The 16,910-nt window shown below is 37.2% G+C and overlaps 1 protein-coding gene and 1 pseudogene across 1 annotated transcript; both read left to right on the forward strand.

The window, feature by feature from the left end:
• Nucleotides 1-140: 140 nt before the first annotated feature.
• Nucleotides 141-7,051, forward strand: LOC131775365 (uncharacterized). The gene is made up of 7 exons (XM_066172467.1): nucleotides 141-213; nucleotides 2,312-2,574; nucleotides 2,971-3,085; nucleotides 3,584-3,697; nucleotides 5,066-5,247; nucleotides 5,903-6,233; nucleotides 7,008-7,051. The coding sequence occupies exons 1-7, from the start codon at nucleotides 141-143 to the stop codon at nucleotides 7,049-7,051; spliced, it is 1,122 nt and encodes a 373-aa protein (XP_066028564.1).
• Nucleotides 7,052-10,466: 3,415 nt separating this feature from the next.
• Nucleotides 10,467-13,970, forward strand: LOC131775367 (uncharacterized; annotated as a pseudogene).
• Nucleotides 13,971-16,910: the final 2,940 nt, after the last annotated feature.

Here is a 16,910-nt window from a genome sequence, read left to right on the forward strand (position 1 = left end):
ACCATTAAAGGCAAATAGATAGAACTCTCGACAGCTATTGGTTGAAAAGTGAATAGGAAGTTAATTGGAGTTAATCTCACGCTTGGTTCAACTGGGAAACATTCAGTTTGTACACCTCCATGTCTGAATGACTTTGTACAATGTCATTCACTTGGATCTGTGTTCTGTTAGTGGAGCTGTGTTCAATGATACTCAAGATTGCCTGGTCACAAGGTTGGTTATTCAAGTATGTTCTTTGACAAAATGAAAACTGAGAAATCGATTCTTTCACTGCTACCGTATAAAAGGGCGCGATTGACAGAAAATAAAGCAACGATGCCATCGTTATTATGTTTTCAATGTTTGCTGCAAGCTTCAGATGGCGGCTTTTCAATTTCCTGATGGAAATAGCACGTTAGCATTTACCGCTGTTTACTCTTTGACATTATGGGCCAGTTATTTGCTCGAGGCCAAACTAATCCAAACCACGTTTTTACCACATCGAGACGTTTTTGTTTAATATTTTACAGTAGGAGGATAGTACATTTTAATATGTTTAGAGAAGTTGTGGGCCCTTAGTGTACCAACTCATTTGCTCATTAAAAAAAACATGATGAACTTTTATCTGCAGTTCACCCAGAATAGTTTTAAGAGGTGTATTACAAACAAAACTTCGACTCTCACAAATGAAGGAATTTACTAGAGTGGCAAATATTCCGCTTTGCGTGGAACCTAAGCATTGTAGGAAAGCCTTTTAAAACTAAATAAGATAAGCCTAAACGGACATGGTAACAGTTTCCTAATTAACATTCATGTCTCGTAACTTAAGTAAAATAATTATGAGAAAATGGAAGCAGTTCGTCTCCTGACATAAACATGTCATTGAACATTATTATTCCGAAATAGGGTAAAAAAAAAACTTTTCGAGCCAATTTTTTGTACAAATTCAGGTCATTGCCGCAGGTGTGTTACATCTGTATACACGTTTTCCGACTTCAAACAGAACCGTTAGTTACCTGCGACTATTTAAATTAAAGCAAGTTAAAAATTTCCTTCACAGATAACTTTTACATACGCGAAAAAATAATAACTGAGTCACCTGTTGTCAAGAAGAAAAGAAGAAAAATTAACATTTTCCTGTTTTTATCTTATAATGATATTTACCACCAACGAAACAGAACATCTTTCTTATAGCAAGTTAAGCCTCCTCGATTTTTTTTTTTTAGATTAATCTCTGGCGGAATATAATTTTAAGGGCATCATAAACTTTCACAAACTTTAACATATTCTTTTCAACGCGAGAAAACAAACGCTTTTTTTCACACAGCGTATGAGTTCTTTAGTCTAAACATCATATCTGCCCCAATTGCAATCAAGGGGTGATTTTTTTTGCTGTGGAGGAAGTTCAAGTTCAATAAAGAAAAGACAGATTTCCATTAAAATAAACGAAAAATATTTCGCATCATTTGGTCTCGATTTAATATCTGAGCGTCATTCCAGCGAATTAATTCGTTGGAATGGCACTCGCTTATTTTTCTGTTTACCGGCTTCATTTGCCTTAAAGGAAGCAAAGTCGAATAGCCTACAATTTTATCGTATTCTGCATTTCATAATCTATTTATTGTCATTAACTTTATTTTGGTTTCATGCGAAGTAACCTTAAAGGCAAAGACAGAAATAATGGCAAGAATAGTAAACTTTTATTATTGATAGAAACAAGACCACTTTCATCCGTCACTCGAATAATAGGAACGAATCTATCCAAAAAACCCCATTCAAAGTTTCTAGTTTGCAGGAATCAATACGTTTCTTCCCCAAATAATTACAGTTAAGAATACTCTAACTTATAGTAATTATTTTGAACCCACAGAAACTCGTAATAATTTGGATTCCGAGTATAGGCAGAATTCAAGACGGAATCTACTTTCAATGGACAATTTCCATTATCTAAATTTTCCCCAGAATTGACATAATCACACCATAAGACGACTTTGAATGTATCTTAATATGTCTTCATCATCCTCTCTGCGTTTCTGTGAACTTTGCCGCCAAAGAAAAAAGTGGTGCGCGTTATTGTCCTGTAACAAGTTCAACCACCCTGACAAACTCAAAGAAAGCAAGAGTTCGTATGACTAATCGTTTCCAAATGCATCACTTTAAGTTTCCCAAATGTTAGTACTTGCTCTAGATGTAAAGAACTCGCTTTATGTAAGGGGGATAGAAAGCAATTACCAGGAGTCTCGAGGGATAAAAGAAATTTTCATCGACACCTATCGATAATGTTGATCAGTTGCGGATAATGATGGGTTGCTTTTCTTATTACTTGTGACAGCAAATTCAGATGAGTGCAGAGCCATTCTATTCAACCCAGTCACCAAAGACAAGTATTTAATTCATCACATAATCAAAACTGTGCCAGTTGAAAGTGAAGTAAGCTGTGAACTAATTTGTTACGAGGACCCCGACTGTGTGTCTTACAACTACGGGCCAGTATTAAGTGAGATCCCTTTATGCGACATGAATAACAGCACTCATTTACAAGTCCCTAACGTGAATTTCATTACCAGAAATGGCTACAGCTACCGAGGAATTGAGGTAAGCCTTACAACCTAAACACAATTAAACGTTTTCTATCGTTGAAACCTCAGGTGACACGACTGACTGGTTGACCACAGAAATGTAAACAGAAAAAAAAGGTAGCTATATTTTGGCATGATTACTTGAAATCTCTAATAAGGCAATTTTAAATCAGTAGGACGCGGTGCGGCATACAACATACCTCGTTGGTGGCGAAATCAATTTCCCAAATGTTAGAGATCAGGTTTAGCGCTTTTTGTAAAAAATAACTCTGATGACCTCTTTTTAATATTACAATGATGAGATTGATGATAATGATAATAACGATGGTGATTTGTCAAGAAGCATACGTGCTTTCAGCATACAAAAAAAGAAAGGCATTGTTTCCTTTTTTTCATTTTTTTTTTATCACAGAATCCTTGTGGAAGCAGCCCATGTCAGAAAAATTCTACTTGTCAAGCTGGGTTTACTTCAAAAGGATACCGTTGTGTATGTCCACAAGGACTCGGGGGAGAGAGTTGTGACCAAGGTATTTCAAGCTTATTCGTCAAGTAATGCAAATATTCCTGCCTTTTAATACTTCTTGGTATTCTTGTATTTCTGCTCAAGAAAATTTCCGAAATTCTCTAAAGTCATTGACTGCATGTTTAAATGTGTTAGTTGTGTATAACGGCAAACCTCATTCTCACTTCTCAGCAAGTATTTGTTTATATCAATAATCACCTTAGTTTTCGATGGCCAATCCGTTTCGTGGCTGGCTTGGGCAATCGCTAACCTCACCTCTAACACAAATCGTCCAATTACGATTTAGAGAACAAGAGTTATTATGTTACGACTTGTAGTGAGGGAGTCATTCGTGCCAGCCTATTGAAATCATACATAAAAGCTTTACACAAAAAGTATTCGATTTTGATGTTTTGTAAAGTGAGAATACAGGGATCAGACCAGTACAACAGAGAGACCTACAGATCACTGCATCGTGTTCAAGGACTCGTATAAGCACCTTTTCTACTTTTAATTTTTCCAGTCATTCTGACTCAGAACTGTTCTCAAGCCCCAAAGGAAACAGGAGTCTACAGAATTTCTAATCATAGATCAGACTCGTTCCCAGTGTACTGCGACCAGACAAGTGATGGAGGTGGTACGTCAAACTAAATAGGAGGATCTCGATAGGAGATGAACTTTGTTCGTTTTTCTCACGATAGAGTCACTTTTGATGTAGATCGCGGCGTTTCGACTGCTATACGGTTCGTATCTATGCCTTGTTGTTGTAGGCAGCGGCGAATACTACTGATACACCCTTTATGTAAGCGAGAATGTCAGTAGATTTAAATTCCTGAGCGGCCTTTGTTGGCTGTTACCCTTGTTGTCTTTGCGAGTCTTCATAAAAAATGAAGAAAGATAACCATTAGAAACAAGTACTGATGACAAGTTTTTTTTCCTCAGAGATAACTGACGGTGTCATTGTGAGGTGTTTGGCTCGGTCTTATAGACACTTAACAAAACCACGCTTTACTGACTGAGGGTGGTGTGAATCATAGGTTAGGTACTGGACAGTGTGGGTGGGCTTTCTGTAGACAGTAGTAGTGAGAAGACCGTCTGTTTCCCTTGTAACTGTTGTGTCGAGAAAAGGACTGGTTTTATCTTTCTCGATTTCCGTGGTAAAACGAATAGTGGGCTGTTGACTGTTTAGATGTTGTAAAAAAGCCATCGACATTGTCCCGGTCTAAGACTGTGAAAGTGTCATCTACATATCGTTTCCAGATCTTAGATTTTCAAGTCGCATTTGTTATCGCCTGTTCCTCAAGTTCTTCCATGTAAACACGTAAACAATCGACCTCGTTGCCTGATGAAGACTAGCAGTATTGCAGTCGAAACGTCGCGATCTACATCAAAAGTGACTATGTCGTGAGACAAACAACAAAGTTCATCTCCTCTCTTACAATATGATAAACAATAAACACATATTTTATTACAAGAATCTTAATGGGGTTAACTGTTAGGCGTAAAACGGCTAAAAGATTCAGCCGTTTGGCGAATAAAATTGACAAATTTAAACCGTTAAAACCCCAAAGTGTTTTCTGGTGACCACAATGGAAACATATTAGCCGTTAACCGTAAATAGGCCAAAGCCTAACCGTTAGCTGTAAAAGCCATCAACATGTTGAAACCCTCGAGTAAGGGTCATCAGTATCCCTCTGACGAAAGGCTAACGCTCGAAACGTCATCCTTTAAACTCTTTACGGTGGCCAATTTACGTTTTCAAACCAGTTGATAACACTAAATTACCCTGTTATACTCTCCAACCGACGCAGCACCACTGTTTCTTTAGAAACTTACCCTCTTTTTCCAATTGATTTAGAGGTGGCTAACTCACTTGGCTATGAAGGTCCCAGGACTTAGGTCCATAACCATTCAGTCAATTCGAAAAAAACAATTTCTAGAGTTTCCAAAGGAACAAGCAATTTCCACGAACCTAGACTATTTCTGACTTTTTTTTTATTTTAAGGTTGGACGATGATATTCAAATACATTGGAGGAATTTCTTCCTCTCCGACTGCTGACGTGTTATGGAATTCATCCGACACATTATCAGAAAATATTATCGCTGCCTTAGATACCACTTCAATCTACCAGGGAAACTACAAAAACCGTATCGTTCAGAGTTGGCAAACTTTTAACCCTCACGAGGTAAGTCCGGAAAATATCAACATCACAGAGGGTTAGGCTAAATACACCTTAGTCCATACACAAATTTCTTATGTAATGTTAATATATTTCCTTAGAAATAGCCTGCTAAAATAAATTAGTTGGAATTTTTTTGGATTTTTTTTGTATAAGCCTAAGGTTTCTACCTTATGGAAACTTGTCTTCAAATTGTCTGTCACGAAACGCTTTTCCAAATGATGTTCTTTAATTCTTTAATTCTCAAAAGAAACTGTGACTGTTATAATATGTAAACCACAATGATATTATATATTCAAAGACAATTCTGAGCAGAAACAAAAGTGCTTAATCAGAAATAACTTTAAAAAGTACTCAGGGTGCTAGGGAACTTTTAATGCTTCAAAGACAATTGAAACACAAAAGTTGCCGTGCCCAAGACAGAGTGATACTAGAACCAAGCCGATAGAATAACTTCTAGCTCAAAACTTTGCCTTCTCGAGTTTACATATAGTCATGTTATGTGGTATTGATTGATTGATATCCTCCAAATATGTTTGAAAAAAAACAATAAAAAATTGATCAACAATTCTTTAAATTCCCCGATGTAATGACTCTCATCTTACCCCATACTTATGTATTTGATATGTAGACAACTGATCATTTTCGTGTGTGACTTTAGGTCCGTGTAGTGCTTTACACGAATGGAGCAGAAGTTATGTCTATGAAGTTCAATGCCAGAGACACAACTAACATTGACTGGTTTACACAAAATAATCTTCTTCAATCACCATGGACAGATCTTAAGCATGCAACAACTTTAAAACCCTTTCACATCAATGGCCATTACGGTAAACGAAACTTTGAAATTACAGCTAAGTACGCAAGATGCCCTAATGATGTTGGGTGGTTTATAATCGGAGGACCTTACTGTGACTGGGAGAAATTTTACCCTGTGCCGGCAATTCTATACAGCAAGAAAACTCACAAAATCACATGGAATAATGCCCAAGGTAGAAATTTATTTTAAAATCTTGAGAGACCTCTGTTATGATAAAAATTGATTTAAGAAATCTTGAAATACCTCTATTACTATTTTTGTCTGTTCGTTTGTTTGTTTGGTATTTTTGTTATCAAATCAGAGAAATAACAACATATTTCCTAAACAGTCCTCATGAATGATTTCTTTTCCATTCATTTATTCCTTTTTATTCAGGCAGATAAAACGGTATGGAATAATAATTCTGTGTTTGTTTTTCTGAGATAATCATCGAACTGATCTAGTCGACACCTTCTCGGATAACTCGGCCATTCCGTTTTATTCTTTAGGGGCATGACCTGGATTTTTCAAAGGGAGGGAGGGGAGGAGGAAGGATGTCACAATGTGTCAAATAGAGAGTACTCACCAGATTGCATTGTCGACCTTTCATGAATAGGTTATAGTGATATTTTAAGACACCCTGTCCCCCTCCCTCCTCTCTTTATTTCGTCTGGGTGTCAGAATTTAACTGCAATTGTTAATTACTGGGGCAAAACCTCGGTAGGAAATTAAGAGGAGAAACGTAATAACTGCACAAGTCAACTGAAATTTAACGTCTCCCATGATTACAAGACTGGTGCTCAAAAACCGGTTTCACTCAGGAAAGTTCCAACTTTTCATTTGTTTTCTTCTTCTCCATCTTTCTCTAAATATGGATTATGATAATCGTTTATTTAATAATATCTCAATAAATAGTTTACTATGTATTATTTTTTGGTTAATTTTTTTGTTTTATTCTTTTCTCAAGCCGACGTCGGAGGCGCTGAGGTTATGGTTGTGTATGTACGTTGAAGACCAAGGATGCCAAGCAATGAATAATCTGAATGAAATGTCGAGAAGTAAAACTTCTGCTTTAACGTTATGCGCAAAATGACCGCAAGATCCCACAAATCATATCGAAGTGCTTGACTGTTGACCTTGATGATTTCCAAGAAGAAATGGCTCGTTACTGCCAACGACACTTAATAACCGCTATCCTCTCTGCTCGAGACATTTTCTTTTCGTTATCAGAATTTGACGCGAGCTTGCCAGATAGACATTCGTTGACCGTAACTCGCCAACGAAACTCGCTCTTATTAGATAGCTTTATGGCTTTTATCCTTTTCGATATTAAAGCAGTACCTTCTCCTAAGGCGCGTTCCGCTCTTTTTAAGGAACTATTTTCCAGAGCGTTCAAAGCGTCATGCATCTTATCGAGGACTTGAAACTAATGATCAAGTTACTGTTAGTTGCCCTTCCAGATGCAAGCATGGTTCTCACGACGAGCCTTTTTTACGGCTTGGTCAACTGCAGCGCCGTTACTTTCAGAAAAGCTTTGAGCAGATCTGGTTAGCCTAGATTCGACCACGCTAAGTTTTCTGTTAGTGAACCGATCGACGTCGAAATAGCAGATCTGATTGCTTGAATAATGAATGGATCGCAATGTATCCAATATAGCTACACCATCTTCTGCTGTGTTCGTGAAGCGAGATGCTAAAAGTTCGTCCATCTTAAAATTAACTGCCTATGCAGGGGTGTTCATAGACCCGACAGACGCACTCTCAATTTATATTACTCAACAATTATATACCGTAATTTAAATAACTTAACACATTCCGAAACACTCGCTAATAAAACGTGCTGGAAAAAAATTATCTTCTCAGCTTCGAAACGCAGATTTTTTAATATTCTTATCAATTTGTTCACTTACACAGTGTTATAGTTGTTGTGTTGTGTCGACAACGGTGGGTACGTTGAAAGAAACAGAAATAACCCTAACGATTAACAGTCTTCATCCTTGCAGCCTCTATTGAGCTAAACTGGCCATGGAAACGGAGTTTAAACGCTTTGGTAATCTGTAAAAATATACGTTGGCAAGAGAAATAACCCTAACAATTGACGGCATTTCATCCTTGTCGCCTCTATTGAGCAAAACTGGCGACGAAAACGGAGTTTAAACGCTTTGCTATTCTGTTAAAAATGTATTTTAAATTTCCTCAGATTTATTTAACACCTTGCGTAGGTTTCTTGTTTAACGAGATTGTACCGTAAAAGGTAAATAGAGAGAACTCTCGACAGCCATTGGTTGAAAAGTAAACAGGAAGTTAATTGAAGCTAATCTCACGCTTAGAGCAGCTGGGAAACATTCAGTTTGTACAACTCCATGTCTGTATGACTTTGTGCCATGTCTTTCGCTTGGATCTGTTTTCTGTTACTGGAGCTGTGTTCAATGATATCCAAGATCGCCTGGTCACAAGGCTGGTTATTCAAGTATGTTCTTTGACAACATGAAACTGAGAAACTGAGAAATCTGCTGCCGTAAAAAAAAAAAAAAAAAAAGAAAAAGTAAGATTGACAGAAAAATAAAGTAACGATGTCATCATTATTGTGTTTTAAATGTTTGCTGCTTTTCAACTTTCTGATGGAAATAGCACGTTAGCATTTACCGCTGCTTGTCCTTTGACATTATGGGCCGGTTATTTGCTCGAGGCCAAACTTATCCAAACCACGGTTTTACCACATCCAGACGATTCTGTTTAATCTTTTACAGTTGGGGGATCGTGTATTTTAACAAGTTTAGAGGAGTTGGGGGCCCTTAGTGTATAAACTCATTTGCTCATTAAAAAATCATGACAAACTTTTGTCTGCCGTTCACCCAGAATAATTTGACGAGGCGTACTACAAACAAAATTTCGACTCTCAAAAATGAAGGAATCTACCAGAGCGGCAATTATTACGCTTTGCGCGGAACTTAAAAGCTAAGCTAAGCTAAGAAAGCCTCAAAACAAATACGATAAGCCTGAACGGACATGTTAACAGTTTCCTAATTAACATTCATGTCTCGTGACCTAAGTTAGCTAATTAAGAGAAAATGCAAGCAGTTCCTCTCCTGACATAAATATGTTATCGAACATCATTCCGAAATAGGGTGAAAAGGAAAACTTTTCGAGACAATTTTGTGTACAAATTCAGGTAATTTCCGCAAGTGTGTAACATCTGTATACGCGTTTTCCAACTTCAAACAGAACCGTTAGTTACCTGCGGCTAGCTGCCTTAGATTTGATCGATGTAACTTTTCTGTTGATGAGCCGATCGACGTCGAAATAGCAGATCTGATTGCTTGAATAATGAATGGATCGAGATGGATCCAATACAACTACAAGATATTCTGCTGCGTTGGTGAGGTGAGATGCTAAAAGTTCGTCCATCTTAAAATTAACTGCCTGTGCGCAGGTGTTTACAGACCCGACGGACTAACTCTCAATTTTTATTACTCAACGCTTATATACCGTCATTCAAATAATTTAACACATACCTTAAGTCATATCGAAACACTCGCTAATAAATACACATTGTCATTCAGAACATGCAGGAATAAAATATCTGCTCATCTTCGTAACGCAGATATGTTAATATTCTTGTCAATTTGTTCCTTTACAAAGTGCTATAGTTGGTTTCTTTTAAATAAGATGAGAATTTCAAACAACTTTGTATAAGTTCGATGGTGGTTACGTGTGAAGTTAGCGGGAGAAATAACAATAACAATTGACGGCCTTTCATCCTGAAAATTTTTCCTCATATTTATTTAATACCTTGCATAGACTTCTTGTTCAACGAAATTGTACCGTAAAAGGTAAATAGACAGAACTCTCGACAGCTATTGGTTGAAAAGTAAAGTATTGACGCTAATCTCACGCGTTTTACAGCTGGGAAACATTCAGTTTGTACAACCCCACGTCTGTATGACTTTGTGCCATGTCTTTCACTTGGATCTGTAAATTTCCGAAATTCTCCAAAGTCACTGACTTTATGTTTAATATGTTAGTTGTGTATAACGAAAAACCCCCTTTTTATTTAGGTTTTCGATGGCCAATCTGTTTTGCGATTTGGGGAATCATTAACTTCTAACACAATTTAGTATGTTTTTGGTTATCCCCAACCGACTCATTGCGATTTAGAGAACAAGAGTTATTATGTTACGACTTGTAGTGAGGGAGTCACTCGTGCCAACTTATCGAAATCATATATAAAAGCTTTACACAAAAACTATTTGAATTTGATGAAAATACATTTTCATCTAGACTGCCAAAAAAGCCACTCATTTCATTTCTGATTTGTAAAATGAGAATGCCAGGACACTCTAGTACAGCACAAAGACCTATAGATCTCTGCATCGTGTGCAAGGACTCATATAGGAATCTTTTCTACTTTTATTTTTCCAGTCATTCTGCCTCAGAACTGTTCCCAAACCCCAAAGAAAACAGGAGTCTACGAAATTTCCAATCATGGATTAGACTCATTCCCAGTGTACTGCGACCAGACAAGTGATGGAGGTGGTACGTCAAACTAAAAAGCAGGATATCGATGGGTTAACCGTTAGGAGTAAAACTGTCAAAAATTCACCGTTAGGCGTATAAAATTGGAAAATTTAAACCGTTAACCGTAAATTGGCCAACGCTTAACCATTAGACGTAAAACCAATCAACACATTGAGACCCTCGAGTAATGGTCATCAGTATCGCTCTGATTGAGGAATAACGCTCGAAACGTCAGCCTTTAAACTCTTTAAGGTGGCCAATTTACGTTTTCAACTAAGTTGACAACATTAGATTACCCTGTTATACTCTCCCACCGACGCAGCACCACAGTTTCTCTCCAAACTAACCCCCTTTTTCCCCAAAAAATATTTCATTTAGAAGTGACTAACTCACTTGGCTTGGAAGGTCCGTGGACTTAGGTCATGTCCATTCAGTCAATTATAAAAACTATTTCTAGAGTTTTCGAAAGGAACAAGCAATTTTCACTAACCTGGACAATTTTTGACAATTTTTTTTCTATTTTAAGGTTGGACGATGATATTCAAATACATTGGAGGAAATTTTTCCTCTCCGACTGCTGACACGTTATGGAGTTCATTCGACACATTATCAGAAAATGTTATCGCTGCCTTAGATACCACTTCAACCTACCAGGGAAACTACAAAAACCGTATCGTTCAAAGTTGGCAAACTTTTAACCCTCAAGAGGTAAGTCCGGAAAATATCTACACCACAAGGGGTTAGGCTAAATGCACCTTATTTAACAAATTTCTTATGCAATGTCAATGTATTTCCACAGAAATGGCCTGTAAAATTAAATCACTGGCAGTTAGATTTTTTTGGATTTTTTTTTCTCATAAGCCTGAGGTTTCCACCTAATGGAAACTTGTCTTCAAATTGTTTGTTACGAAACACTTTTCCAAATGATGTTCATCATGTTCCTAAAGACAAACCAAGCAGGTACTTTTCTGAACTGCTCTTGCCTCTTTTGAAAGGAATTAAGGAATAGAATAAAATAGAATATAAATGGTATAAAAGAATATAAACCAAAACAATTTGTTTCAGAGAGTAATATCACTGGCCATGCAATGAGATCCCTATTTGTTACGTTGTTTTGTTTACCTTACTTCCCAAACCTTAAGAGTGTATCGTCTTGGGAATAGGTATAAGGAAAGTGCTTATGTTTTATCCTTGTAGGAGAATAGTTCTTAGAAAAGGAGTTATGTTTTAAAATTGTGAAATTCTCGCAAGAGAAACAACGACCGGTCGCAAGGTCAAACCACAACAAAATATGCAAACCATAATCATATAAAATATTCAAAGAAAATTCTGAGCTGAAATAAAATTGTTCAATCCGAAATTACGTTAAAAAGTACTCAGGGTGTGAGGGAGCTTTTAATGCTTCGAGGACGATTGAAAAACAAGGGTTGCAGTGCCAAAGACAAAGTGATACTAGAACCAAGGCGATACAATAACTACGGGCTCAAAACTTTGCCTTCTCGAGTTTACATAGAGCCATGTCATGTGGTACTGAAAGTAAGTTTGTAAAAACACAATAAGAATTGATCAACAATTCTTTAAATTCCCCGATGTAACGATTCTTATCTTATCCCATACTTATGCATTTGATATGTAAACAACAGATAATTTTCTTGTATGACTTTAGGTTCGTGTAGTGCTTTACACGAATGGGGCAGAAGTTATGTCTATGAAGTTCAATGCCAGAGGAACAACTAACGTGGACTGGTTTACACAAAATAATCTACTTCAATCACCATGGACAGATCTTAAGAATGCGACAACTTTAAAACCCTTTCGCATCAATGGACATCACGGTGCACGAAACTTTGAAATTACAGCTAAGTAGGCAGGATGCCCTAAAGATGTTGGGTGGTTTATGATCGGGGGAACTCTTTGTGACTGGGAGAGATTTTACCCTGTACCGGCAATTCTGTACAGCAAGAAAACTCACAAAATCACATGGAATAATGCCCAAGGTAGAAATTTATTTTAAAATCTTGGGACACCTCTGTTATGATAAAAATTGATTTAAGAAGTCTTGAAATACCTCTGTTACTATTTTTGTCTGTTTGTTTGTTTGTTTGGTATTTTTGTTATCAAATCAGAGAAATAACAAGATATTTCCTAAACAGACCTCTTTTCAGACCAGTTTCTTTTCCATTCATTTATTCCTTTTTATTCAGGCAGATAAAACGGTATGGAATAATAGTTCTGTTTTTGTTTTGCTAAGATAATCACTGAACTGATCTAGTCGACACCTTCTTGGATAACTCGGCCATTTCGTTTTATTCTTTAGGGGCATGACCTGGATTTTTCAAAGGGAGGGAGGGGAGGAGGAAGGATGCCACACTGTGTCAAATAGAGAGTACTCACCAGATTGCCATGTCGACCTTTCATGAATAGGTTATAGTGACATTTTAAGACACCTTGTCCCCCTCCCCCCTCTCTTTATTTCGTTTGGGTGTCAGAATTTAACTGCAATTGTTAATTACTGGGGCAAAACCTCGGTAGGAAATTAAGAGGAGAAACGTAATAACTGCACAAGTCAACTGAAATTTAACGTCTCCCACGATTACAAGACTGGTGCTCAAAAACCGGTTTCACTCAGGAAAGTTCCAACTTTTCATTTGTTTTCTTCTTCTCCATCTTTCTCTGAATATAGATTATGATAATCGTTTATTTAATGAGATTTCAATAAATAGTTTACTATGTATTATTTATCGGTTAATTTTTTTGTTTTGTTCTTTTCTCAAGCCGACGTCGGAGGCACTGAGGTTATGGTTGTGTATGTACGTTGAAGACCAAGGATGCCAAGCAATGAATAATCTGAATGAAATGTCGAGAAGTAAAACTTCTGCTTTAATGTTATACGCAAAATGACCGCAAGATCCCACAAATCATATCGAAGTGCTTGACTGTTGACCTTGATGATTTCCAAGAAGAAATGGCTCGTTACTGCCAACGACACTTAATAACCGCTATCCTCTCTGCTCGAGACATTTTCTTTTCGTTATCAGAATTTGACGCGAGCTTGCCAGATAGACATTCGTTGACCGTAACTCGCCAACGAAACTCGCTCTTATTAGATAGCTTTATGGCTTTTATCCTTTTCGATATTAAAGCAGTACCTTCTCCTAAGGCGCGTTCCGCTCTTTTTAAGGAACTATTTTCCAGAGCGTTCAAAGCGTCATGCATCTTATCGAGGACTTGAAACTAATGATCAAGTTACTGTTAGTTGCCCTTCCAGATGCAAGCATGGTTCTCACGACGAGCCTTTTTTACGGCTTGGTCAACTGCAGCGCCGTTACTTTCAGAAAAGCTTTGAGCAGATCTGGTTAGCCTAGATTCGACCACGCTAAGTTTTCTGTTAGTGAACCGATCGACGTCGAAATAGCAGATCTGATTGCTTGAATAATGAATGGATCGCAATGTATCCGATATAGCTACACCATCTTCTGCTGTGTTCGTGAAGCGAGATGCTAAAAGTTCGTCCATATTAAAATTAACTGCCTATGCAGGGGTGTTCATAGACCCGACAGACGCACTCTCAATTTTTATTACTCAACAATTATATACCGTTATTTAAATAACTTAACACATACCGAAACACTCACTAATAAACACACATTGCCATTCAAAACGTGCTGGAAAAAAATTACCTTCTCAGCTTCGAAACGCAAATATTTTACTATTCTTATCAATTTGTTCACTTACACAGTGTTATAGTTGTTGTGTTGTGTCGACAACGGTGGGTACATTGAAAGAAACAGAAATAACCCTAACGATTAACGGCCTTCATCCTTGCAGCCTCTATTGAGCTAAACTGGCCATGGAAACGGGGTTTAAACGCTTTGGTAATCTGTAAAAATATACGTTGGCAAGAGAAATAACCCTAACAATTGACGGCATTTCATCCTTGTCGCCTCTATTGAGCAAAACTGGCGACGAAAACGGAGTTTAAACGCTTTGCTATTCTGTTAAAAATGTATTTTAAATTTCCTCAGATTTATTTAACACCTTGTGTAGGTTTCTTGTTTAACGAGATTGTACCGTAAAAGGTAAATAGAGAGAACTCTCGACAGCCATTGGTTGAAAAGTAAACAGGAAGTTAATTGAAGCTAATCTCACGCTTAGAGCAGCTGGGAAACATTCAGTTTGTACAACTCCATGTCTGTATGACTTTGTGCCATGTCTTTCGCTTGGATCTGTTTTCTGTTACTGGAGCTGTGTTCAATGATATCCAAGATCGCCTGGTCACAAGGCTGGTTATTCAAGTATGTTCTTTGACAACATGAAACTGAGAAATCGATTCTTTTACTGCTACCGTAAAAAAAAAAATAGAAAAAGTAAGATTGACAGAAAAATAAAGTAACGATGTCATCATTATTGTGTTTTAAATGTTTGCTGCAAGCGACAGATGGCGGCTTTTCAACTTTCTGATGGAAATAGCACGTTAGCATTTACCGCTGCTTGTCCTTTGACATTATGGGCCGGTTATTTGCTCGAGGCCAAACTTATCTAAACCACGGTTTTACCACATCTAGACGATTCTGTTTAATCTTTTACAGTTGGGGATCGTGTATTTTAACAAGTTTAGAGGAGTTGGGGGCCCTTAGTGTATAAACTCATTTGCTCATTAAAAAATCATGACAAACTTTTGTCTGCCGTTCACCCAGAATAATTTGACGAGGCGTACTACAAACAAAATTTCGACTCTCACAAATGAAGGAATCTACCAGAGCGGCAATTATTCCGCTTTGCGCGGAACTTAAAAGCTAAGTATTATAGGAAAGCCTCAAAACAAATACGATAAGCCTGAACGGACATGTTAACGGTTTCCTAATTAACATTCATGTCTCGTGACCTAAGTTAGCTAATTATGAGAAAATGCAAGCAGTTCCTCTCCTGACATAAATATGTTATTGAACATCATTCCGAAATAGGGTGAAAAGGAAAACTTTTCGAGACAATTTTGTGTACAAATTCAGGTAATTTCCGCAAGTGTATAACATCTGTATGTTGCGTTTTCCAACTTCAAACAGAACCATTAGTTACCTGCGGTTAGCTGCCCTAGATTTGATCAATGTAATTTTTCTGTTAATGAACCAATCGACGTCGAAATAGCAGATCTGATTGCTTGAATAATGAATGGATCGAGATGGATTCAATACAGCTACACGATATTCTGATGCGTTTGTGAGGTGAGATGCTAAAAGTTCGTCCATCTTAAAATTAACTGCCTGTGCGCAGGTGTTCACAGACCCGACGAACTAACTCTCAATTTTTACTACTCAATGCTTATATACCGTTATTCAAATAAATTAACACATATCTTTAGTCATATCGAAACACTCGCTAATAAATACACATTGCCATTCAGAACATGCAGGAATAAATTATCTGCTCATCTTCAATTTGTTCATTTACAAAGCGCTGTAGTTGGTTTCTTTTAAATAAGATGAGAATTTCAAACAACTTTGTATAAGTTCGATGACGGTGGTTACGTGTGAAGTTAGCGGGAGAAATAACCATAACAATTGACGGCCTTTCATCGTTGCAGCCTCTATTAAGCAAAACTGGCCATGGAAACGGAGTTTAAACGCTTTGCTATTCTGTTAAAAATATATTTAAAATTTTCTTCATATTTATTTAATACCTTGCACAGACTTCTTGTGCAACGAAATTGTACCATAAAATGCAAATAGACAGAACTCTTGACAGCCATTGGTTGAAAAGTAAACAAGAAGATAATTGAAGCTAATCTCGTGCCGAGTACAGCTGGGAAACATTCAGACTGTACAACTCCATGTCTGTATGACTTTGTGACATGTCTTTCACTTGGATCTGTTTTCTATTACTGGAGCTGTGTTCAGTGATACCCGAGATTGCCTGGTCACAAGGTTGGTTATTCAAGTATGTTCTTTGACAAAATGAAAACTGAGAAATCGATTCTTTCAAAAAAAAAAGGCGCGATTGACAGAAAATAAAACAACGGTGTCATCGTTATCGTGTTTGCAATGTTTGCTGCAAGCTACAGATGGCGGCTTTTCAATTTCCTGATGGAAATAGCACCTTTTACAGTTGGAGGATGGTATATTTTAATAAATTAAGAGAAGTTGTAGGTCCTTAGTGTACTAACTCGTTTGCTCATTAAAAAAACATGACGGACTTTTCTCTGCCTTTCACCTAGAATAGTTTGACGAGGCGTACTACAAACAAAATTTCGACTCTCACAAATAAAGGCATTTATAAAAGTGGAAATTATTCCGCTTTTCGCGGAACCTTAAGCTAAGCACCGTAGAAAAGCCTTGTAAAAACAAATAAGATAAGCT

This window comes from Pocillopora verrucosa, chromosome 9 (assembly GCF_036669915.1).
Source record: "Pocillopora verrucosa isolate sample1 chromosome 9, ASM3666991v2, whole genome shotgun sequence".
Taxonomy (NCBI): Eukaryota; Metazoa; Cnidaria; class Anthozoa; order Scleractinia; family Pocilloporidae; genus Pocillopora; species Pocillopora verrucosa.